Raw genomic sequence first — 23254 nt, 5'->3', positions numbered from 1 at the left:
TGATCTGCCTAGACAAGTTACACATATATCAAAAAACTAAGGCATGGTTGGCCAACAGAAAATGTTTTAAGTTTTGTATATTGTGCATCCACATATTTTTTATATTTACAGTTAAGCCTAATTTGAAATGGCAAACATTTGTTTAACATTGTGTACCTGGCGTAATAAGATTTTTATTGGTAGTACAAAAGTGTAGATATCAAAACAATATAGTACAGTTTTAATTTAATGGAATACAGAAAATTTTGAGTTAGTAAAAATAAAATTGTCAGGAAAATTTAGTCGGAAGTGCAAAATAAAAAAAAGGTAGTAAATTTTGATAAATAAATAGGTAGTAAATTTTGTTAGGCAATACAAATAACTATTTAATCATGATTAACATAAATACTAACAGTTGCAAATTTTACAATCAGACTACTTGAGTAAATAAATGTTTTTAGTTATGGTGGTCATAGGTAGCAAACAAAAAATAAATAGCACACATTCCACAGTTTACAATTTGCATTTGACAAATTTAATAAATTAACAAAATCTGGAACCTGAAAGAACAAGTTATTAACCAACATAAAGGTAAAGAAAAAAAAGTTGTTAAAATTCAGCATTTTCTATATTTTTTAATTTATAACTTTCTTCAATATTTCTTTTTAAATTCTTTTTTAATTTGGGACCGAAAATTCTTCCTGTTCTCATTAAGGGGTGAAGTGTTTTTTCATTTACATTTGGATTCCAACCTTTAACAAATGTAACTTTAAACACATACATATAAAATCTTTTAAAATCCTTAAAAACTCAACAACACAAAATAATTTACTGTCTTGATTCTACGCCGATAAATATCTATACCAATTTGTCATGAATAATGTCTTACCTGTTGCAAAGGAAGTTGCATAACCAACAATAATTGATATAAAGACAGATAGGCCACTAAACCACATATAAGAAAGTTTATAAACTGCACTTATACCAGTATAAAGTTCAACAGATGGTGTACTGGTCATATTAGTCTAAATACAGAAAAATCAGAGTTAAATACAAAAATTTTATATCAAAAGTTTAAAAGTTTTTGTTTTACACTAACTATAAAAAATTTAATCTAACAAATGAAATATTAAATCTTACCAACGGTTGGATTGTTGTTAAAATGGTGGCATTTACACTGGAAGAGATGTTAGAAAAAGCGCTGGTATTTAAACAATTCTGTAAGAAAAAAATTAGATAGTTAAAGTAATAAAAAAGCAACATCTCTAATTTTGTGTCACCTTTCTAGCGGTTCATTTTAGTTTACATGGTTCGAATTTTTTTTAATATAAGAACCTGAGCAAGGTAAAGTGGAGGTTGTATGTATTTAAAATGATGAATTCTGTAAAAGATCCCTCCAAAACCAATCCAAAACACTATCACAACTGAAGATAGAAATCCCACAACTGCTCCAATAGAGTTTATGTCTCGACATAATATTCCAATGATAAATAATCCAAGAATCGGACCTGTGAAGTAAATAAACAAGTTTAGTTACTAATTTACTTTTTAGATTTATTTTTTAATATAACATATCATAAAACCTAAATGTAAATTTTAATAGGCCCAATATAAATAAGTTATTTTAAAAGCCTTAAAAATTTTTTTTTTCATGAAATAAAACAATCACTAACCTCCTAGTATTCCAAGTATGCTAAGAGCTGCTTTTAAAATTCCATCCATTTGTGAAGCTAACAAGGACATACCCAAACATAAAATTGCAAAGAAAATAACAAGTAATTTTGAACAAGTGGTTGCCATCCTGTGATAAAAATAAACAATGTTCAAGTTTAAACTGCTAAAAGACTAAAGCATAATTTATTACATTGTGTATAATTCCTTTATGTAAGAAAATTTTAACCCCCACAATTTAAGAACTTTATCTAAATTACCTTTCATTAAGACTAAAATGAGGCCTGATAATATCTTGCATTGTCACTGCAGTTAAAGAATTAAAACATGATGAGATAGTACTGTAAAATACATAAAAAACAACTAACTATTTCATAATTTAAATACAAAAATTATACACTTATTTATACAATTTTTTTTAATTGAAATAAAAAATCCTTTCAGTTTATTAATTTTTTTTTAAATTTAGTCATTGAATTACCTTAAGGAAGCACAAAAAATACAAGCAACAAATAATCCAGGTAGGCCTTGGTATGTGCCTAAAATATTCATCACATAATAAAGTAAAAGTTGGTCCGGTTTTGCTCCATAAAACAATGGGTTATTACAGCGATATTGAACATACATAAGCAAACCCGTTGCAATGCAAAGTGCCATTACAACTTGTAGAAGTGGAAAGTTCAAATAAATGGATCTGTTAAAAATATAGTTTCAAGGCATGTTTTTATTAATTTTTAAATTGTTTTATGCTTTGACATAAATTAGTAACATTAAAGTATTCTGATTATTAATTTAATTAAATAAAAATTAAATTTGTTTTCAGGTTTTATTTAGCCAACCATGAACGATGGCTTTTATTAGAAATTTATTTAATTAATGCAGCTCTTCTACATTTGAGCTTGTCTTTTGGACTTGCAGCACAGAAATCTTTGTACAGCAGCTTGGTTAATTCCAAATATACCCAAGCATAAAAACATTCCACCAAAAGTTAAGGTCCAGAATGTATGAGCAACAAGGGGAGAGGGTTCCAGTCTAAAATATTAAACATTAAAAACAGATATTTATAAAATAAATGCTTAACTTTTATGCTTGTTGACATTTTTAACATATAAGTAAATTATAGATAAAATAGTAACTTGTATTATATCTTAATGGACGAAAATGAGCGAGCCATACAAAATTTAAATTTTTTTTTACTTACTTAATATCAGATAACAAGCCAGAATTGGCAACATGTTTCCACACTTCATTTATACCACCAGCTTTGTTCGTTCCAAGAATTATGATTACAATCTGAGAGACTAGGATCACAATAGCCTTTAATAAAAATGATATGTAAACGTATTAATAAATATTAATAAGTCAATCGCTTAAAAGCTTAAACTTTTAAATGTTTTGAGAAAAGACTTGTCTTAAACCAGTAAACATCAATAATTTCAGCACCTAGAATTACATAAAATCCTTGTGAAGCCTCAAATATTTTTACCTGGAAAACATCTGTCCAAATTACAGCTTTCAATCCACCAATTGAAGTATAAATTGCGCAAATTACACATAAACCAACAACTATCAACCAGATGTTCATGTTTGTTACTTAATTTAACAAAACAATAAAGTTTTATTATTTAATGCTTAAGCTTATTTAAATCTTAAAAACTGTGCAATATTAAATGGCACAAAACGTAATAGTCAATAACTTGTATTGCGTATTATTTGTCAACAAAACAATAAACCAACCTGAATTAAGTGCAAGCGCTGGAGTGTACAACACAACTCCCATGTAAACAATCATCATCATTAAGTAAGTTACTGTGCCACACAACCGAACTGTTTTGTTAAATCTTTGCTCCAGGTACTAAAAATAAAAAGATCATGAAATCAATTAGATAGTTGAAATTTAATTGTTAATCTTATAACCATAAAAAATATATAACCTAAAAAAACTTTTTCTAAATCTTCTAGATTTTATACCTCATATACTGATGTAATTTTCAGTTCATACAATACTGGTATGAATACATGAGCTACAATTGGAATAAAAAGAAAATAGGAAAAAGCAAGCATCCCATATGCAGTTCCATGTCTATAAACTTCAGCAGGGACTCCAAGAATGGTTATTGCAGACATAACAGTTACCAAAAGAGAAAAAGAGGCAGGTACGAAACCCATCTTTCTAAAAATAAAATAGACCTTAATACCTAATTTAATAAAAAAAAGATTAGATTAAGAGTAAAATTTAAAAAAAAATATATTCAGTAACATGTTATTTGCTGCCAATTTAACACCCCATATTAATTTTACAATACCAATATAACTATCCAACTAAGACACATTCAATCCATACAAACCTGTCAGCCATAAGAAACTCATCTGTTGTTTTTTGTTTTCCTCCGGTCAGTGCATAATATACTCCAATTGCTAGAGAACAGACAAGACATAAGCAAAACACAACATAATCACTTACATTAAAGTAATGCTTTTCTAGGACCGAAGGGGTCATAACAAACCTAAATAACCTAAATCTAAAAAATTCTAATTTTAAAACCTTGTGCTAACACCACTCTTTTTAAAAACATATTAGTAACCATAGAATAGGATATATAATATCAAATTACTGTGTACAGGAACAGGATATAGCATTAAATTAGGAAAATAACAAGCCAGTTTTTAAATTGTATTGTGAAACTAATATCCAATCAAATTGTTTAAAGGTATAAAACAAAATTAAGTAAAAATTTTTAGTTACACTTGGCTACGATTATAAAAAAATTGACTCTATGTTCATTTTTAATAAAAATAAATTGTAAATTATTTTAACCTAACTATATATATATATAAACATTTAAAAAAATTAATATCAAGTATTTTTAAAAGCAATGATGGCATATCTTCTGGGTGACTTAAGTGCATCAAAAATTTCAGTGATAAAACATTGTTCGATAGAAGATTGTTTTTTATTTTCTAACAAATAACATAATTTATCTAAAACAATAAGCGCTTCTACAGCTGGTGCATACACTTCTCGAATTCGACAAAAAGCAACCAGTTCATTATATTTTGGTTCATATCTAGCTAAAAATTCTAGAATTTTCTCATCAGGTAAATTGTCTCCATTGATTTCAAGTTTTTGAAAACTTCTGCGGACGTAATGAACAAAGTCCTTTGATTTGCTAAAAATTTTTCCAACTCTTCTATCCTTGTCTCCATCATCAATGTTAAAACATTCTTTTAAAATAACTGTCAGCACTGCTCGGTAAAAAAGTGATCTAAATAAAATAATAAATAGGAATCTGTTTAATTTTATTATCACAAATATGATGATTAATAAATTGGGCCTAGTTTTTTCTTATCCTTTACTGCTAATTTTATATTTAACTAAATGCCAAGTCACTTCATGTCCTACTTAAATATAATACAATACAACATAAATATTTTTTCTACCCCATTATGTTAACACTTCGAGTAAAAAAAGTAAGAGAAATGGATGCTGTAGTACTCAAAAGTAATAAGTCAATATTACATAGTTTACCACAGTAAATGTGAATGTAAACATAATTTCAATAAGATTACATCATAAAAAAAAGAAATAATTTTAGGAGATTATTTTTTTAGAAATTCTGTACTTTTTAATATATTATATATATACCCATATATTTATATTTATACAATAAAATTTATATATTTCTGAACCCTAACATATATGTCAATGGTGTTTTTTTAATTTCTTACTTTTCTGCTTTTTGGCGGTCAACATCCATTTGATTGGAAACCATTTTTTCAGGAACTTTCAAAGCTAACATCAATTTGTTTCGTCCCATTCTGATTTGTTTGTCCTTTAAATATTTTGAGATTGGAAAGCCGACTGTAAAACAAAAACTGAAGTTAACTTGAAGCTAAGAGCATAACACTTACTTTTAAATATTAAATTGAAAGAGGAATAGTTTATGATAACAGTTTTAAGAAGTCAACAAAAATAAAGAGTGTTTTAAAGTTTTTTTGCTGCAATATGGCCAGTTTTTTTACTTAAAACATAAACTCAATTCTAAGATAATTATTTTATTATGTTAAATAGCCTATTTAAATTTACCAACACTAAGATTATAAATCACCTTGTTCTTCTTCGTTATTTTTCTCTGATAAAAGATGATAACAGCATCCAATGACACACAATCCTGTTGCATCTTTCTGATTCACAAACGTTGAAACAATATCAGAACATAAATTACCACATGTATGCAATCCAGTAATAACAGTTCGATTGGTTATTTCTGTCTTAGTATTTCCATTTGAAACAATGTCTTTTATTTCATTGTTAGAATCAATGTGTGCTGTTAGGCTGCTGAAGTTCATGACAAAGTCATCATCTGTACCATATTTATTTCTTAAATGCTTTTCCCAGTATTTTAAATACTTACTTGCACGAAGCATAGCACCCATGGAATGACTTTCTACACAATCGATACCAGTAACATGCAATTTATGTTTAAGTGATAAGTATGAGCTAAAATACCCTTTACCTGACCCAATGTCTAATACTCGGTTCGTTTTACATTTTATGCAAAGAGCGTTAACCACAGGAGCCATTGATTCGACTTCATGTGATTTTTTCAAACACATAAATTCTTTTGACGAAATCTTAGAAGTGGCTACGGAAGGATTTTCACATAAATCTTTATTATCAAAAATTTCTTTATTTTCAGTTTTTAAATATTCCATTGTATCTTTTAGACTTAACATAACATTCAAAGATGACAATCTGCAGTCTTGTGCCATTAAAAAATAAGAATTTAGATCTTTAATTTTCCCATTTATTTCATGACTTGCGTTATTCTCGCTCGATTTTAGTTTTCCAGATGCCATTAAATCAATTTCATCTTTACTCATTTGGAGCAAATGGTTTTGTGCTGAGTTGCCAATAAATAAATTCCAGTAATCCTTTGTGAAGTATTTAACCATGTGCGAACTCCCGATATCACTGTATTTCTCTATAAAAAACAAGGTTTTTCCAATTGCATCATGCACAGCATTTATATCCATGTTCCTAATATTACAATATAAAATAAAAACCTACAAAAATTATTCAACAAAAAAAAATACAACAATTTAAATCATTAAGGAGTCCATCGATTACATAACATCAAAATAAGTTATATAAACAATTACGCTATTTTATAAGATTTGATGAAAACACTACGTACTACGAAGTCCAAAAACATTAAAAAAAACTTTAAAACTATTGGTCAATCGTTGGACAGAAAATGCTGTACTTCATTTTCAGCTTTGGTCATGTTTACATTTAACTCATCAGTTTCAGCGTTCAACTTCTGACATTTTTTTAAGCAATTCAGTTGAATTGTTTTAATAGAATTCTCCAAATCCAAAGCAAATTGCAAAAAAGGATTGTCTTCAGTTTGGGATTGTTGTGAAGATGACTTAGGGTCAGCAAAGTTTTGCAGAATGTTTTCTTTTTGTTTAAAAATCGTCAAAAATTCTTTCAAAGTTTTTTCGTTGTCTTTTTTCTTTAGGTTTTCCCAAGAGTCTACAATCTCACCAATTGGCTCAGAAATTGACTTTAAAATATTTTCTTCGCATTCATTATAAGCTTGAGTTATGCCTGCAATCAAACAGTTCATATAATGTGCCTGAGTTTTATTTATTTTCGAATTTTGATCAAGATTTTTATTCAAAATTTGTATTTTTAATTTGTGCATTTGCGTTGTATAGTTGTGAGCTTTACAAAGACTATATAAAATGGATTTAATTTCTGGTTTAGATCTTATAACTGGAGGTAACTTTGATAGGATTTTATTCTGGTTAAACAAATCAAATTCTTCGTGTTTGGTTATAACACTCCAAGGTGCAGTAGGATGCAATAGAGAAACTGATAACAAGTCCTGGCAACAATTTTGAAGATTTTCTGAACATGAATCAGCAGTTGTTTGAAAGTTTTTAAAAGAATCGCTAAAAAGATATCGCTCCGGCATGTTGTTATTAGTTTTACAAGTTAAAGTAGAAAGTTGACCCTGTAAATTTTCCAAATCCTTGTACAAAGAAATTAGTTTATTTTCAAGAGAGCCCACATGTTTTAAGTTAATATGCTTTAAGTTACCATCACATACATCTAAACAAGTTACCGGAATACCAGGTTTAGCATATTTTAAACCAGATAGCTGAGGAATAGTTAAATTTTCTGGGTGACTTAATGTATCCTGTTTATGCAAAATACCTTTAAAACGCTGCATATTTTGAATGAAAGATACTACTTCGGATTTTGAGATAACAACATTGGGACCATTTGTGGCAAGCAATTCTTGAAACTTTTCTGTGTGACTTATTAGTTCATTTTCAATTTCCTTTATAGTCAATGAACGAGAAGAAAGTGCTTCTGAAAGCAACAAACACTGGCGCTCTAATTGCAATATTTGTGCCTTAAGCATATATGTTCGTCTTACATCATAAGATTCCTCTTTTTTCTCTTCTGTTAATTGTTGAAACAGTTGCTGCATATTTTTAAGTTCATCTTTAAGTCTTAAAATCTCCTGATCCTTAACTGTATTGTCTGTAATGCTACCACTAGTTTTTTTGCTCAATTTCGTTGCCATTTTAAACAGTCCACTTCAGGCACCTAGTATCTTGATGTGTGCCCAGACACTTTACACAACAGTATCGTGCACCACACGACACACAAGTGTAGTTTGATGTAAACCCACACACAGCGCAGAAATGCCTTGCTGGGAATTTAGAAGGTGGAACAGAAGCAGTAAAGTAACTACACTTTTCACTCTCTCCAATTTTTTGCTTTTCTTCCTCGAGCACAGCAGTAAAAGTTTTTCGAAAGCGCTGCTTGAAATGATCACTTCTTGTTCGCTTTTTCTTTTTCTGAGTTTGACCGTCTTCGTTTCCTTCTTCTTGATCAGATGGAATACCAAACTTTGGACGTTTCTTTTTAGAAAGTTCTGGCAAACTGGCAATTGGGTCTTCTTGAAAATTATCTTTTTCTAAAGCTTCTAATTGTTTGTTTAAACGCCGCTGTCGAGTTGCTACATCTAACACACGTCGACTGTTAACATCTTGTAAGCGAGAAGATTCTCTGCGACCTGATGTGCTGCTTTCAAAACCTGGTGCCATTTATTATTAATACATTTGTTGGCTTAAATTTAAAAACACAAATGCGTTCAAAATTATTTAAAACGTTAAAACTTACAACAATATATTTTTAGTTATCCAAAGTCTGAAAGTGTTCTTATAAATAAAGTTCGATCCCTTGGACCCTTACAGCCTTAACATATGTAATAACTTTTGGCTTTAACCACGAACTATCTGACTATCCACTATCTGCCCTTTGTCAGGCTGTTTTTTGTTTTGCGAAAACAAAATGATTTTTTTTTAATTTTTTAATGGTTATTTCTGTCTAGATATATCATAGAATTTTCACAAATAAGTTAAAATAAATGTAAGCTAATTAAGTAAATTTAATTAATAAACCAACTGATTTTATCGGCTCAGTTTTTCGCTGTAGCGATTATAACTGCACATGTTTTTTGTTTAAAACGTTTTTATTATCACACGAAATCTTTTAAAAAAATAAATTTCATCTACAGTCTATACAAAATAATCACACAACGTTGTTGTATAATTATCCTTAAATTAACAATTTTTAAAACTAATTCTTACTATTCTTCTACGTATAGACAACAAAACATAACCTTAGTTTAATTTATTTATTGTTTAAATAGCCAAAAATAAAATCAATTTTATTCAATTTGGGCGATTATGCTTTGTTGATAGAATTCCAAACTTAAACAGCAATTAAAATGTGAAAAATGTTTAAAAATGAAAAGACTCGAAAGTTATAAATTTTTTTAAGTTCAAGTAGAGAAATAACACCGAAATATATTCCTAAGCCTAATTAAACAGCAGTTTTTTTCTCAGCAGAAATTCCCATCTCTGCTGCTGCAAACCACATGGTTTCGTACCTAAAGTTGAAATCCACCTAAAATAAACATTGAAAAGGTATTTTTAAAAACCTATTATTTTACATGATAAATTATAGGTATTATATAGTAAGAGTTTATGATATTTACTAATACACCTAATACACAAAGTTTTATGTACCTCCATTGCGGTATCAGTGATGTTTGTAAGCATAAACATCATATTGTCTGCACTTCCCATCGATTCGGCGTTGTGGCACTGATAATTATAAAGGAATAAAAACGTTTAAGGAATTAAAGATATAAACTATAAGCCCAAAATAATTTTTTAAATGTAAGCCAGTGTTTTTTTCTACGAACAACTTGTACTAGAACTTACTGTAAAATTCAAAACTGGGTAAGGGAAGGTTAGAGTCATGTACTCCAAGTCTTGACTTCCAATGTAAATTTTCGAGCTGGCGCTGGAATGATCCATGTTTTGGGGAAAAGAGCCAACAGCGTCTAAAGCGTTAATATGTTTTTAAAAGGCTAAAGTTATGAAAAATGTATGAATTAATCTTTAAAATAAGAAGGCTCAATTCTCTATTTAAAATACTTACATGGGTACAATTCATTTGGGTCGCAACTCCATGTGATGTCATTTACATCGACCTGATTTGCTGCGTCTTTGTTAAAGTTAACAACAAAGCTAAAATTTCCAGAGTTTTGCCAAGCCTGATTTGGTGTGCAGACCTTGTATATACCTGATGCTGGGTCGCCTGCTCCGTTTGGTACAATATCAGCTAGGAGAGACTGACAAGAAACATTTATAGATTTAACTATTAGTTTATGCATACAGTATACTAGAATGAATATTGTAATAATAAAATAACATACGTGAAACCAATATACAGCTCGTCCAAAGTTTATGGTACAAGTCCCATTTCCAAGTTCGTCAAATCTAGCTGTGACGTAGGCTCCCCCGGGGGTATTATCATTTTCCGGCCAGCTCATCATATAAGTAACTAAACATAAAACAAAATAAATGATTTTTACAAACAAATGATGAAAGTATTCCATTTTTATTCCATTCTGAAAATGCTAAATACATAGGGCTATATAACAAACAGCTTTTATATTGCTAATATGTGACAATAAATATATTTATATTACCTTGACTATGTGCAATCCCAAATAAAAGAACAAATGCAAAAACAGACTTCATCTTTTTATTTTGTAAGTTTTTTCCTGTTGGCTGATAGCTAACTTAGATTTTCTTCAGATAATACTTTTCCATAAACTTTGCGCCTTATATAGCGTTAAAATTTTAGTGACGACGCTTAATTTTATTAACAACCCTAAGTGGGTTGATTTAATTGGCCTACGTGTTTGTTAACATTGCGTGGGTAAATTTTAAAATTTAAATTTTCGTGTTCTAAGTACATACGGTTATTACGTAGTTCATCACAAATTTGGTAATCACAGGAATGTTACAAGCTAAAGGGAGCGTTTTTCTTATTTGTTTTTTAATTTAAGTAAAATTACTCGACTAATTACCTAATAATTGCTACTTGAATGATAAAATAGTCTACGGTAAATGTAAACACGACTTTTAATTGTTGTCGTTTCCTTAAAACGTTGCCGTTCGAAATAAACAAAAGCAACAATTGACCTAACCACATAACACAAAATGACGAAGATTTAAAGTAATTAATATATATTAATACAAGAATTTATTTAAAAAGACCAATAATTTAAATGGTATTAGTTATATTATTAAACGTTTTACATATCCAATTTCTGACGACATTTTACATTTTAAAAAATGTTTAAATAAATGCTATGTATGATATCTAGTATGCTATAAACTTTTTTTAGTTTGTAGTAAAATTTAAAATCGATCTTTATTTATTTTGGAACCTTGGTGTGGAAGTACGTCAAATTTATCAGTTGTACATATTAAAAAAACAGTAACTGCAAATATACATATCAGGTTATACAAATACAGTGTGTAAATCATAAGAATACATTTTTTATGTTTTGCAATGTTAAATCGCATTTACGGATAAGTTAAAAATATTCGCAAATACGATTAATTAATTCTTGTGTGTATACAGTTTATTATTTAAAAATCTTACCACAATACGCTATTTAAAATTTGTTTAAAATTTAAATTAAAAAAAATCTTGGAAATTTTCTTGGAAAAAAAAATCTTGGAAATTTTTTTTATAGTTTCAAATTTTTTGTGTATTTGATTTAATTTTGTTTAAAACCCTAACCCTGGTTTGCTAACCCTAATCGAGTCCAAGCCCCAGCTCGTTTGATTTCGAAAGCGAGAAAACTTTAGAATGCTATAAATCATTTGTACAGCATTTTAAATGTATCTAGTCATTAAAAATATATAATTTAAGAATATTCAACCTTTTTTACCGGTTACACTTTTAATTTTACGCTTTTATTACAAAATCACATAAATAAGTATTATCGAGGATAACCCAGTAAACAATTATTTTCATTTAAAAATTTAAAATGTGTTTACTAAAAACAAACAAACCCGAATTATTTACTCGATTTATTTTGCTTATTTATATATTAAATTATTGTAACTAGCCTTTTAAACCGTATTATGTGTAAATGACCCTTAATCTATTTCTACACAGATTAAAAAATTGTCATAATTTTTTTTATATTGATGTCATAACTAGTTCGGTTAATTTTTTTCAAATACCCTTTCTTTTTTTATTTTAAAAATATTAAGCTTGGGTTTTTTTAATTTGAACAAATTTGCATGGCTTTTGGGCATAACTTTTATTTTATTTGTAGTTTGTTTAAAATTTAAATGGTATTTTGACAAAATATTGTTTCATAGCTTGTTTAATCTTAGCATTGTTTTAAACATAATATTACCCTATTTCAACTATTATTAGGGGTGTTAGACAAAAGTTTTTATTTTTGAGGGTTTTGGCAAAGTTTTTTTTTCCTTAGAGTGTTCGGCTACATTTAAATTAATTTTTAAAGTGTTAAAGTAAGATAAATTAATTTTTGAAGTGTTTGACAAAATTGAATTTAAGTTTTAGACTAAGTTTAAATTAATTTTTTAGTTTTAACACAGTTTTAAATAAATTTTCGGGTTTTGGACAAAGTTGATGTTAAGTTCTTGGTAATAAAACAATAATCAGTTATTTACATGTTTGTTCATTATTGCAAACACAACTTCACAATACAAGATATAAGGTTCGCCATAACATACTTAAAATCTTTATGTAAACATTAATACTTATGGTATGCTTTAAATCATTTAATTGATTTGTCATATTTTCCCGTCGCATTGTTGTAATATCAAATGTATATCGTATTTATTATTTACTTTTATCAGTGCGCGAAAAAAACAAAAAAAAATATATAGGCCTGTATAAATGTTGTGTTTAAGCACCAATATTTATTATTGAATTTAGAAACGCTACAATTTAAAAATCCATGTTTCACTTATGTGTTTCAGTTTTTTAGTTAGCTTGTCGAACAAAATATACTTAAAAAAATTTCAGTTATGTCATTATTAAAACTAATATAAAAATAATATACGCACCGTACTAAACACTACACAAAAATGGTTTTAAATTTCTGTAATTTTCCGTTAGATTCTTTCCAACTTTTATCCACTTTTGGGTTAAGTAATGTTGCCTCCAAACGCTTATTCGCCTTTAATTTTAAAATGTCTAAATTGTGTTTAGCCAAATCAGCACGTTCCATGTAGATTTTTAACGAGTAGCAGTAGTTATAAACGGCCCAAGCATACGAATTGGGTCTTTTGTCAGTTAGCTGACTTATGCCATACGTTCCACTTTCATCTGTTTGATGAAAACCTTTTTCATAAACCTCAAAAGCTTTAACAAAATCTCCAGCGGCTGCGTAAAATCTAGCAGACTGAATAAGACAATGTGGTGCCATGTCTAAAGATTTAGAGTTAAGGGTCAATTGTAATAACTTATCACATTCATTTAAAGAGCGCAGTTGGTTGTCGTTGCTCCAGGCATTCCATTCTCTTAACTTTACTATTTTCGTGTTAGCCTTCACCATGCACCTATAGGCGTGTAGTTCTGTGTAGACGGAGCCTTCTACTTCTCGGAACTTCCCGTCTTCGTAAAAAGTTCCTGGAACCACAAGCAAGTCGCAACATTCTTTATACGCTTTATCAAGTCTCTTTATTCGATCTTGATCAGCCTCATTTTTGATATTTTGAATAGACTTAGCTACAGCTGCAGCTTTTGGAAGATATTCGTTAATTAAACCGATCTTACTTAGTAGGCGTATTTGTTCAGCAATCTGTCGACTTAAAATGCAATAATACTCACATTTTCGGATCTCTTGGGCATCCATATTGCTGTGATTATAGTGAGAAGCACGCCCATATGTGTGAAAAATCCCGCTCAGTCTCTCAGCAAATATTATTTTAACATATTCACCAGCTTGCAACAGATTTCCCATTGACCTTAGCTGGTCGATATGTTGTTTAGTTAAACCAAGTTTTAACTTCACCGTTTTAGCTACGTCTTCCAATTCCAACTTTGCTTCACGCAAGGAAAGGTTTTTTGTCTTCATTACCTTTCTTTCAAATTCTTCAAAATTTTTTGCGCTTAAAATTAAGGTTGAACGAAGGTATTCATCAATAATTTTAGGGCGAAGATTTTTGCTCGTCTCAAGACAAAGTTCGGCGATTTTTTTAGCTCTTTTACGTGCCTCCTTATCTTTGTTTTCAATGATATCTAGATCTGGAAAACCAATAAGTTCTGTACAGTCAGTTGGGGTTTTAAAGAGTAATTTTAGGCACAAAAGACCGTTTGAGTTTTTATATGCTGACATAACATCCATAAGCATCGTAGCTGAACGCATAAGTAATTGTAATGCTTGATTTACACGATGGTTTAGCCTATCTTGTATAATACCTTGACCTAAAACCTCTAAAAGCCTGCAGATGCCCATAAAAATGAAAAAATCCTCACTACATAGCGCTCTTAGATCAAGTTTTAGTTCCAAATACATTTTTGCGTTTCTTGTTAATTTTTCGATGTGATTAATAAGAATTCCAAGCCTTCTATCAGCCGTTGATTCTCTGTTATCTTTATTAATCATACCTAAAATAACCTGTATAGCGATTACAAGGCTTTGTTTTTGCTGATCTGTGTTTTTCTTTGTGGCCCGCAATTCAGCATCAAAAACTCGTTGGGGAATTTTATTAATTACTCCAGAAGGGTGTAAAATGGGAGAGTCAACGCCACAAGAGTAGTTTTTAATTAGCTGGAATATAATGTCAGAAGCTTCGTTAACGTTAAGCCAAGCATGATCGGCTTCGGTATAATTTTCATTTGAATTTAAAATGCGTAACTTTTGGCAAATGTGCTCGATTATTAAAACAGGAATTTCTTCATTTGCCAGAAACATAATCACGTGTAACACTTGTTGAACTGAACATTTGTATACGCTTAAATGTTCGTTTTGCATACCGTTGATTGACATGTAAGCTTCCACGTTTCCCACACTCGATTCTTTTAAAATTTGAGCACTTACAGCATGTATAAAACGTTGTGCACAAGGGCTTTGATCCATAGAATTGGCGTAATCAGAATACAAAATTTTACGCGTTATGCAATACTCTTTTGCAGCCTTAAGACAGCATGGATTGTAATCAAAATAGAGGCAGATTCGCTTAGCACCTTCGTTAGAAAAAGGGTTGACAATTACCGTTTTAGAGCCATCACTTTCTTCTAAATATCGCTCCAATAAAACAATTTGTGCAAGATTTTTGGGGCCTAGGTTTAGACTAAGATATTTATTTGCTTCTAGGGGTGTAAAACCGTCGATTTCAACTAGCGGAAAACAATCAGAATAAAGATTTGCAGTAGCTTGATCAAGGATAGCATCCCGGGAAGAAGTAACCAATATTGTTTTGACAGAGAATTCTTCACATTGTTTAAGAATTTCGTGAACAAAAGATTGAAGCAAGGGGGTAAAGTTAGAACTGAGGTCAAATTCGGAAATTGAGAAAACCAAGATGGCTTTAATGCCTTGTGTGCTCAATATTTTTACCATTAATAGCAGTGCGTTCAATGTTTCTTTATTCGCTAGATTATTTCGTTCTTGTGTGGAAATCCAGTCGTGTTTGGCTAATTTTAAAATAACCCGCTTTACTTGGTCATGCAATAACTGATGTGTTGTGTTTAGATTAAAAACAAAAATGTGGTCCACTTGCTGCTCAAGTTCGTTCAAAAGTGCGGTTAAGATATACCTCTTTCCCATGCCTCTTGCACCATACATTTGAAATAAATTTGAGTTTTGGGATAGTCGTTTCGCTTCATCTAAACACCTGGTGTCCTATTAAAGAAATAACAAACAATAATGTAAATTTTGCAATATTTGAATGCAACTCAAAAATTAAAATTCAATAATGTTAGAAATAAAAAATTTATTGTTTAACATCAAACAAAATTAGGCATTAAAATATTTTAGAAAGCACATAAAACTGATAAAGATTTCATTTCATTTTAATATACAATAAAACTTACCATCATATCTAAAGGCATTTTAGGATTCATAAAAATGCTCTTTTTTAATTTAGAAAGTTTATTGGTGTCATCTATGGATGAAAATGCAGGTGGTTTATTGATGATTAGATTATCTTGAAAAGAAGCTGGAATTTCATGATCTTAAAACAGTAAAAACTAATTTAATAAATAAAAAATTCTTACAATTTTTTTACGTTTTCTGAAATATTTTAGAGACACTATTATTTTACCAAGGATAAAATATGAAAGAAAATTAGGCTTAACTTTAGAAAGATTATGCAGATTTTTAATCTAAAATATTCTTAGATTAAACAAAAAAATATTAAAAAGCATTGTTCAATCGAATATATGTTTACCCTTTAGCCTTTTAATCATTTGTAATACTAGATCTTTCCAAAGAGGATAGGTAAATTTTCCATTTTGTTCAGCAATCATTATTATGCTCTTTTCTTTTTCAGTGAAAGTAAAATATGAAATCAAATTGGATACCCAATTTTTAGGCGGATACTTACATTCATCTATAAACAACAAATTTGTTACACTATTATGTCGATTTGCAAAATTATATGTGGGTAAAGATTTAAAAACTTTTACTTTAGTTACTTTATTTTGTTAAATTAATTCTTTAAATAACAAATTAATTGTTGTAAATACATATTTCCTTATAATAATTACAACAAATTTTATTATAAAACATATTAAAAGCCTTCTGACAATTATTAAACATATTAAATCAACAATATTTAATTAATCAAACAATTAAATTAACGAACCCATGGCATTTTCTGGCCGGTCTTTAAGCCAATCATAAACACGATCAATGAACTCATTAGTATTGCCATTACTATATTTTTCTGCATGACTTAAAGCGACAAATGATATTCCAAGACCATAATGCAGTTTATCATCCAAATCTTTATCTACAAAGTGTAATGAGAAACTTTTAAAACTGTTTCATTAACATTTTATTCATAAAACAACATACACAAAAGTAATTGTTTTGTGATTTTAAAAACGAAAATATACTACACTTACTTGTTTTGAAAAAAGCTTTTGGAGAAATGTCACTGCTTTTCTTGTTTTCCATTCTCTTGGCATACAGTTGTAGAGCTTAATTTAAACTTTGCAAACTTTATTACAGTATGTAAACCTATAATAATAATAAAGTTGAAATAAAACCGCACTAGTATTTATATTAAACTGAAGTGGTTAAAACTTGAAGAAAGAACAGTGTTTGTCAGACAATAAAAAGCTTTTTATTTGCTTATAGGGTAATTCCCTTTCATATCTTTCTCTGTAAAAGTTTCCATTGGGAAATATACTGTAGTTTCACAGGTGAATAATCAAGTTTCACATGCGAACTTTTTTTGCTTATGCTTAAAAAATATAATTGCCAATGTACAATATTTTATTTTATTTGATCGAAATTATTGAAGTTTTATATTTACCACAAAATGGTACGAATTTAGTAAGACAATTTACATTTAAGATAAAATTTACAAAAATTTTTCCAAACTGTCTTTTCCTAGAATAGTTACTAAATCTATAAAACACAATCCCCAAAATGCAAAGTAGTATTTCTATCACATTTCAGATTTAACAACATGAGCACAGTCAAACTTTCCACGTACAACTTTATGATGAACAGCAAATAAATCTTGGGTTTTTCCACCTTCAATCAGCACAACATTGTGTTCCTAAAAAAATAATTTTCTTAAAATATATATAAATATCTAAAAATAATAATGATAACATTTATTTAAATCGCATATATTAATTTTGTCATTTTTTTCCGTCGCATTGTTTTAATATTAATTGTATAGGTCTATCGTATTTATTATTTACTTTTATCAATGTGCGAAAAAACAAAATAAATAAATAATAAATACTTAAAAAAAAGTAAGGCTATTTATTTGCCTTGATTACTCTAATTTGTATAGCACAAAAATATCATTATAGAATGTTGATATCATTAAATAACTTGTTTAACAGGTTTTTTGTACTTATCGTACCTGTAATGTATGTCCCTCTCCAGGTATGTGAGCTGTTATAATTTTTCCATTGCTTAATCTAACACTACAACATTTACGATTTGCACTGTTTGGTTTTCGAGGTTTTCTTACCAAAATCTAAACATGTTTTATTTGATTTAGTTTTATTATAAAGTTTTTTTTCAAGAAAACTTTCAAGAAATATTTTGCCAAAAAATTTAATTTGATTATATTTTTTTTTTAAATTAATTTTAAAGTGCAATAAATAATAATTACCCTTAAAACCACTCCTTTTATTTGTGGTCTTCCAAACATTTTGGATGGCCTTTTCTTTAATTTTTTAAAAGTTCCTCCATTTTTAGTTATTCTTTTATCAAATGCTTGAAAAAGTTTGTAATCATTAGAAAGTAACTGGAAAAAAAGCATAAACAATCAATGAACAAAAATAGAGCTCTATCAGGTATTTTTTTATTTAATTCATTTTTGTATTATATATAAGTTAACACATTTTTTTTATTTTGGTCTAACACAAACTGTATATTTATATTTTTTTTATATTGGTAATATATTTTTCTACCCTGCAACATTTAATTATTTTTGTATTTATTTTAAGAAATTGTAGTAAGTATTAAAAGGAATCTGAACTTACTGCTGTTGTGTGCAAATTTGATGATAAAACTGTTGACAATATAGATATTTTGGATACTGTTGCATTTTGATGTTGATTTTTATTTAAAACAAATTGAGTTCGATGATTGCAAGTTAATGATGACAAATTGCAAATTTTTGTGGATTGAAAAGTTTGTATGTTTAAACATTGTTGTACAGTACTATTACGTAGGATTGTTCCAGTTTTGGCTAATATTGAAGAAAACAAAGACATTTTCTAACACCACCAGACCACTGTTTTTATGGACAAGTTATATTACCAGCATCTAAAAATTTAGTTATATATACAATGTTTAGTTATGTGGTGGCGTTGTGTATTAATTAAAAACACCTTGGCTTAACTACACGAGGTTACTTCTACATGTCAAGCTGTAGCACCCTTAGCAGCTTAGCTGCTTAGTTAAAATTAAATCCTCCAACCACCCTGAACAAATAATTTGGACCATACAAAGCTACTTATTCATTCAGCTACTTTAACACTTTGCGTCACAAACTTAACTTAATTATGCAATCTCTCTTTAAACTATCAATGTAATATATTTTAATTTATCAAGTTTCCTCTTTCTTTTCTACTATTAACTAGTTTTAAACATTTATATTCACTTACTCTATATACGTGAACCCCCACTAGTGTGTGGGTTGTTTAATATTTTTGTGCGTATGTGATATACGTTGTGAAAGGCCATTCTGGGACGTTCTTTCTTTAGGTAGGTTTATTTCGGTTAGTCCCTTTTTCACATGCAATTTATCGTGACCAGTTCGTGCTTTCCTACTAGAGCCATACTGGGTTATATTAAATGTAATTATTATTTTCTTTAAGTTATTTTTTACACTGTAACTACCATCGACAGTGATTGCTCTACTTTTATAAATCAAATGTGTCGTAACTTTCTTTTTTTTTTGTACAATTTTATTTTGTTATTTCGTCACTCCTTTGTTATAGTTTTATTTTTTTGGTGTATATTCTGTAAAATGTATTTTATTTATCGCATTTATTAATAATATAATTTATACTGGGTTTGGTGACCATGCCATAAAATAATTAAAATCTTCATGTAAACATTAATACTTTTGGCATGTTTTAAATCATTAAATTGATTTTGTCATTTTTTCCCGTCGCATTGTTGTAATATTAATTGTATATCGTATTTATTATTTACTTTTATCAACGCGCGAAAAACCAAAATAAAAAAAAATAAATAAAATAAAGCACTCTAAACACTAACCCCTGACCCTTGACTAGTCAAAAACTTGTTGTCAGTATTTCAACGAAAACAATTTTAACTTACCAAAACTTCTTAACTTACCAGTCTGCTAGTGGGACAGTCAGACAGTATAATAAAAAGCTTGGTTAATACTTTGACCTATCTTTTGAATATCGTGGGTATGTTTGGAATTGCGTCAACAGTGGTGGTTAGTGTAATGTGTTTATTATATATCATTGGGTCAAAGTATTAACCAAAATGCTTAGGGTCGACTGAAAATGAGGGAATGGAAACTGAAGGAACGGAAAATGAAGGAACGGAAAATGAAGGAACCGGAAAATGAAGGAACGGAAAATGAAGGAACCGGAAAATGAAGGAACGGAAATTAAAGGAAAGTGAAAAAAGGAGTAGCGGAATCCTAAAAAAATAAAACGCGGAAATACCGTTGACTGTTTATTTAGGTTTACTGTCATTTATTTGAGAACTGATAAGCGATAATGAGTTAATTTTTATTACCCCAGCATACCCTAACCCTCTTCTATAAAATGCCCGTTTATTTCTAAAATAATATCGACTTAAATACAAATAAATAGTCAACGGAATTTCCGCGTTTTATTTTTTTTAAATTCCGCCTCTCCTTTTTTCACTTTCCTTCAATTTCCGTTCCTTCATTTTCCGGTTCCTTCATTTTCCGTTCCTTCATTTTCCGGTTCCTTCATTTTCCGTTCCTTCATTTTCCGGTTCCTTCATTTTCCGTTCCTTCAATTTCCGTTCCTTCATTTTCCATTCCCTCAAATTCCGCGTCCCCAATGCTTACACTATGTTTAGTTTGTAAGTTGAGCATAAATGAATATAAACAAAGATACACACAGTCCCAAGTTTGATATAACGTCATTCTAGTCCCTAAAAAGTGCCAACAATTTTTTTAAGTGGCCCAAAATGTTAAAAATAAATCACAAATTTAACTTGGATATTACATTTTACACCATAAGTATGTAGTTTAATATTAAGGTTTTACCAGTTCATGTTTTTTTATTCGTTTTTTGTATATAAAAATTATGGCATTATTGTATAAAATCTATTGTTTTCTTGATTTTAAACTTACTGCGTACTAGTTTTTCTGCTAAAATAACCTTTCAGGTTTGTCTAAAACATAACATATATGCTAAGGAGGCTAAAAAAAAAGCAATTTAAAAACAAATTTATTCAACCGCAAGATCGCGCTCATGGTTCATTTTTTTTTAAATTTAGCCACAAGCTAAACGGCATTGGAGTCGGGTAACCAAGGTTTTGGTTTAAGCCCCATCAACACCACACTATTTGTTTCTGAACCGGGAATCTTACAAATAGCCCAACGACATCACTATAACACACCCCTTTAATCACAAACAGATATTTTCACCTGTGATTTAAAAAAATAAGTTGTAAGGTTTTGGATAAACGTGATAGATTAGTAAATAGCTATTTAAAAAACTTAATAAAATAACACAGATATAAACAATTTTTAAATATAAACACATTCTATTTTTGTGAATATTATTACCTAAAATTTTAGTGAGTAATAACAACGCATTTGTCAGGTTAGTCAGATGTTTTTAGACTAGAATAAAAATTTTTCACGCTAAATTATAGTAAAACCCTTTACTTCTAAACCGTGAAGTATTTGGTGATTGCTATTTTCAATCCAGCACTTAGCCCACTTAAGAGTTATATTCCCTAAAGTAATCGAACGAAAATAACTTACTACACCATAATAAGAAGATAAAGAAAAAATCAAAAAGGAATACAATATAAATAGTTGATAACTAGCCAATAAGATGAAGCGCAGTCAATGAAACATAAAGTCAATAAATAACCCCCATGAGATCTACGTCACAACATTCTAAGAATCGTTGCGAATCAACCACGTGATGTTGTTGTGCTGGTTGAATAAAATTTCCAACGAAGTTTTCCTTCGTGCTTCATCGAGCGCGGAGAACTTCGTCAAAATAAACTATTGTGTGGACACTCAAGAGGTTAGTGATTCATGTGTAGGCTTCGAATTCAATGCCCGACAGTTGCCAGTAAACCTAATTACCACGAGAAGCTTGTTAATTCTTTCTTTGTGGAAGTAACGACCCTAACGGGACCTTTTGAGTATCCGCGGGGGTTCTTCTTTTAAATTGGTAACATGATTCAGTCGCACAATAGCTCGTCGCCACGTTGTATTATTGAGTTAGATCGTCTTTTTGTCGTTTTAAGATTATTTGACACCCTGACCATAACCCGAGATGATGAGAATTACTGTGTACACGACGCGTAGCTTATTGTGAAAGTTGATATAACCGCGGCTATACGTAATTCGTCTTTGTTTAATTATTTGTTTACATCATATCACACAAAGAAGATAATCATAAATGGCTAAGCCCGAAATCGTGATTTCATGGTTTGGAGAATTTGACCCAATACTGTAACAGTCATTTGTTGTGAATATATATAGACTTTGGGCAAATCAAGTGAATTTGTCGTCATACACCCTATTATAAAACATTCCGGAAAAATCTATGTTGCTATTAGGAAATATTGAAATTGTTTAAATAGGTTAATAACTTAAAATAGGGGGTCAAATTTTACCGAAGTCCAAATTAATATTGTCGAATTTAAAAATGGAATATTTTAACTACGAAAATTTTTGAAATGCAGAATAAATAGCCTGCCTTATAAAAAAATTTAAATCCACTTTACATATTTTTAAGTATGGTACTTTGTTATTATAAATTTTCTGTTTTACTTAAATCCGTCCACAGACACAACACCGCACTACGCGGTATTTAAAATATAAAGATATTATCTACGCCTACAACCTTTAAATTGCAGGCTATAAACATAGCCAAAATAAACACACGCTGTCATGGAATTTAAATCTAATGTTCGTGATTCTTTGAGGTTATTTCCAAGAATCTTTATCGCTCTATACACTTAACAAATTCTATTCGAAGAACGAACAAATAGTTCAAGGTCGTGCGAAAACCTCCTATTTTAGAAGCGAGTAAGTGTTTTATATTAACAAAAAAAAACATGCTCTAATCTAATTTCTTGTGGGACAGAATATGTATATACCCGCTGAAGTAATATATTATCAGTTTTAAATTTTTGTAAAGATTAATTTAAAACCAACTTCAAAAAGCATTGGAAAATTACAATATATTTACTTTTAACCAAATAAATTAATAAGAAGTAAACACACGAAAAATAACAACCCATGGTATAAATGTTACAAATAATTT

General features: G+C 29.3%; 7 protein-coding genes across 8 annotated transcripts; all 7 read right to left on the bottom strand.

Moving 5' to 3' along the window:
- Window positions 1-18: 18 nt before the first annotated feature.
- On the bottom strand, window positions 19-4207 carry LOC145741742 (sodium-dependent multivitamin transporter-like). The gene is made up of 13 exons (XM_082559387.1): window positions 3999-4207; window positions 3622-3823; window positions 3388-3505; window positions 3137-3243; window positions 2852-2967; window positions 2542-2682; window positions 2132-2344; window positions 1911-1991; window positions 1653-1780; window positions 1315-1487; window positions 1120-1197; window positions 869-1004; window positions 19-731 (listed from the first exon to the last, which is right to left on the bottom strand). Exons 1-13 carry the CDS (start codon window positions 4148-4150, stop codon window positions 589-591), a joined length of 1788 nt encoding a protein of 595 aa, XP_082415513.1. The 5' UTR covers window positions 4151-4207; the 3' UTR covers window positions 19-588.
- A 199-nt stretch (window positions 4208-4406) lies between these two features.
- On the bottom strand, window positions 4407-6760 carry LOC145741743 (putative methyltransferase-like protein 25). Of its 2 annotated transcripts, XM_082559389.1 has the most exons (4): window positions 6168-6760; window positions 5760-6014; window positions 5380-5512; window positions 4407-4916 (listed from the first exon to the last, which is right to left on the bottom strand). In XM_082559389.1, exons 1-4 carry the CDS (start codon window positions 6685-6687, stop codon window positions 4508-4510), a joined length of 1317 nt encoding a protein of 438 aa, XP_082415515.1. In that variant the 5' UTR covers window positions 6688-6760; the 3' UTR covers window positions 4407-4507. The 2 variants fall into 2 exon arrangements, with proteins under 2 accessions (XP_082415515.1, XP_082415514.1); XM_082559388.1 differs by having other exon boundaries at window positions 5760-6760.
- A 1-nt stretch (window position 6761) lies between these two features.
- On the bottom strand, window positions 6762-8252 carry LOC145741744 (uncharacterized). The gene has a single exon (XM_082559390.1). It carries the CDS (start codon window positions 8250-8252, stop codon window positions 6891-6893), a length of 1362 nt encoding a protein of 453 aa, XP_082415516.1. The 3' UTR covers window positions 6762-6890.
- Window position 8253: 1 nt separating this feature from the next.
- On the bottom strand, window positions 8254-8967 carry LOC145741745 (zinc finger HIT domain-containing protein 1-like). Its single transcript, XM_082559391.1, has one exon. The coding sequence runs from the start codon at window positions 8776-8778 to the stop codon at window positions 8254-8256; it is 525 nt and encodes a 174-aa protein (XP_082415517.1). The 5' UTR covers window positions 8779-8967.
- A 454-nt stretch (window positions 8968-9421) lies between these two features.
- LOC145743278 (uncharacterized) lies at window positions 9422-10840 on the bottom strand. The gene is made up of 6 exons (XM_082561201.1): window positions 10737-10840; window positions 10461-10588; window positions 10184-10376; window positions 9964-10085; window positions 9766-9843; window positions 9422-9643 (listed from the first exon to the last, which is right to left on the bottom strand). The coding sequence occupies exons 1-6, from the start codon at window positions 10786-10788 to the stop codon at window positions 9560-9562; spliced, it is 657 nt and encodes a 218-aa protein (XP_082417327.1). The 5' UTR covers window positions 10789-10840; the 3' UTR covers window positions 9422-9559.
- Window positions 10841-11713: 873 nt separating this feature from the next.
- Window positions 11714-17322, bottom strand: LOC145741869 (uncharacterized). Its single transcript, XM_082559539.1, has 5 exons — window positions 17159-17322; window positions 16897-17043; window positions 16480-16641; window positions 16124-16263; window positions 11714-15932 (listed from the first exon to the last, which is right to left on the bottom strand). The coding sequence occupies exons 1-5, from the start codon at window positions 17208-17210 to the stop codon at window positions 13161-13163; spliced, it is 3273 nt and encodes a 1090-aa protein (XP_082415665.1). The 5' UTR covers window positions 17211-17322; the 3' UTR covers window positions 11714-13160.
- Window positions 17323-17522: 200 nt separating this feature from the next.
- On the bottom strand, window positions 17523-20174 carry LOC145742183 (small ribosomal subunit protein uS12m-like). Its single transcript, XM_082559964.1, has 5 exons — window positions 20091-20174; window positions 18764-19049; window positions 18391-18525; window positions 18136-18252; window positions 17523-17820 (listed from the first exon to the last, which is right to left on the bottom strand). Exons 2-5 carry the CDS (start codon window positions 18995-18997, stop codon window positions 17707-17709), a joined length of 600 nt encoding a protein of 199 aa, XP_082416090.1. The 5' UTR covers window positions 18998-19049; window positions 20091-20174; the 3' UTR covers window positions 17523-17706.
- Between the last annotated feature and the right edge of the window lie 3080 nt (window positions 20175-23254).

The sequence above is a fragment of the Corella eumyota genome, chromosome 2 (assembly GCF_963082875.1).
Source record: "Corella eumyota chromosome 2, kaCorEumy4.1, whole genome shotgun sequence".
NCBI classification, from domain to species: Eukaryota; Metazoa; Chordata; class Ascidiacea; order Phlebobranchia; family Corellidae; genus Corella; species Corella eumyota.
The sequence above is the reverse complement of the archived record's forward strand: the minus strand, read 5'-3'. Positions and strand labels throughout refer to the sequence as shown.

What these genes read in the sequence shown, in the direction of transcription:
- LOC145743278 (XM_082561201.1), bottom strand. Translation starts at nt 10,788, where the DNA reads ATGAAGTCTGTTTTTGCATTTGTTCTTTTATTTGGGATTGCACATAGT. An exon ending in GAGCTGTATATTGGTTTCAC is followed by an intron (nt 10,377 to 10,460) that starts GTATGTTATTTT and finishes GTTTCTTGTCAG; the next exon opens with TCTCTCCTAGCTGATATTGT. An exon ending in CCCAAATGAATTGTACCCAT is followed by an intron (nt 10,086 to 10,183) that starts GTAAGTATTTTA and finishes TTAACGCTTTAG; the next exon opens with ACGCTGTTGGCTCTTTTCCC.
- LOC145741745 (XM_082559391.1), bottom strand. Translation starts at nt 8,778, where the DNA reads ATGGCACCAGGTTTTGAAAGCAGCACATCAGGTCGCAGAGAATCTTCT.
- LOC145742183 (XM_082559964.1), bottom strand. Translation starts at nt 18,997, where the DNA reads ATGTCTTTGTTTTCTTCAATATTAGCCAAAACTGGAACAATCCTACGT. An exon ending in CAAATTTGCACACAACAGCA is followed by an intron (nt 18,526 to 18,763) that starts GTAAGTTCAGAT and finishes CTTTTTTTCCAG; the next exon opens with TTACTTTCTAATGATTACAA. An exon ending in TAAAAGGAGTGGTTTTAAGG is followed by an intron (nt 18,253 to 18,390) that starts GTAATTATTATT and finishes AAACATGTTTAG; the next exon opens with ATTTTGGTAAGAAAACCTCG.
- LOC145741744 (XM_082559390.1), bottom strand. Translation starts at nt 8,252, where the DNA reads ATGGCAACGAAATTGAGCAAAAAAACTAGTGGTAGCATTACAGACAAT.
- LOC145741869 (XM_082559539.1), bottom strand. Translation starts at nt 17,210, where the DNA reads ATGGAAAACAAGAAAAGCAGTGACATTTCTCCAAAAGCTTTTTTCAAA. An exon ending in CCGGCCAGAAAATGCCATGG is followed by an intron (nt 16,642 to 16,896) that starts GTTCGTTAATTT and finishes TGTTGTTTATAG; the next exon opens with ATGAATGTAAGTATCCGCCT. An exon ending in AAATGCCTTTAGATATGATG is followed by an intron (nt 15,933 to 16,123) that starts GTAAGTTTTATT and finishes TTTCTTTAATAG; the next exon opens with GACACCAGGTGTTTAGATGA.
- LOC145741742 (XM_082559387.1), bottom strand. Translation starts at nt 4,150, where the DNA reads ATGACCCCTTCGGTCCTAGAAAAGCATTACTTTAATGTAAGTGATTAT. An exon ending in GGCTTGTTATCTGATATTAA is followed by an intron (nt 2,683 to 2,851) that starts GTAAGTAAAAAA and finishes TTAATATTTTAG; the next exon opens with ACTGGAACCCTCTCCCCTTG. An exon ending in TCCAAAAGACAAGCTCAAAT is followed by an intron (nt 2,345 to 2,541) that starts GTAGAAGAGCTG and finishes TATTTTTAACAG; the next exon opens with ATCCATTTATTTGAACTTTC.
- LOC145741743 (XM_082559388.1), bottom strand. Translation starts at nt 6,687, where the DNA reads ATGGATATAAATGCTGTGCATGATGCAATTGGAAAAACCTTGTTTTTT. An exon ending in AAATAACGAAGAAGAACAAG is followed by an intron (nt 5,513 to 5,759) that starts GTGATTTATAAT and finishes TTTGTTTTACAG; the next exon opens with TCGGCTTTCCAATCTCAAAA. An exon ending in GACCGCCAAAAAGCAGAAAA is followed by an intron (nt 4,917 to 5,379) that starts GTAAGAAATTAA and finishes TATTTTATTTAG; the next exon opens with ATCACTTTTTTACCGAGCAG.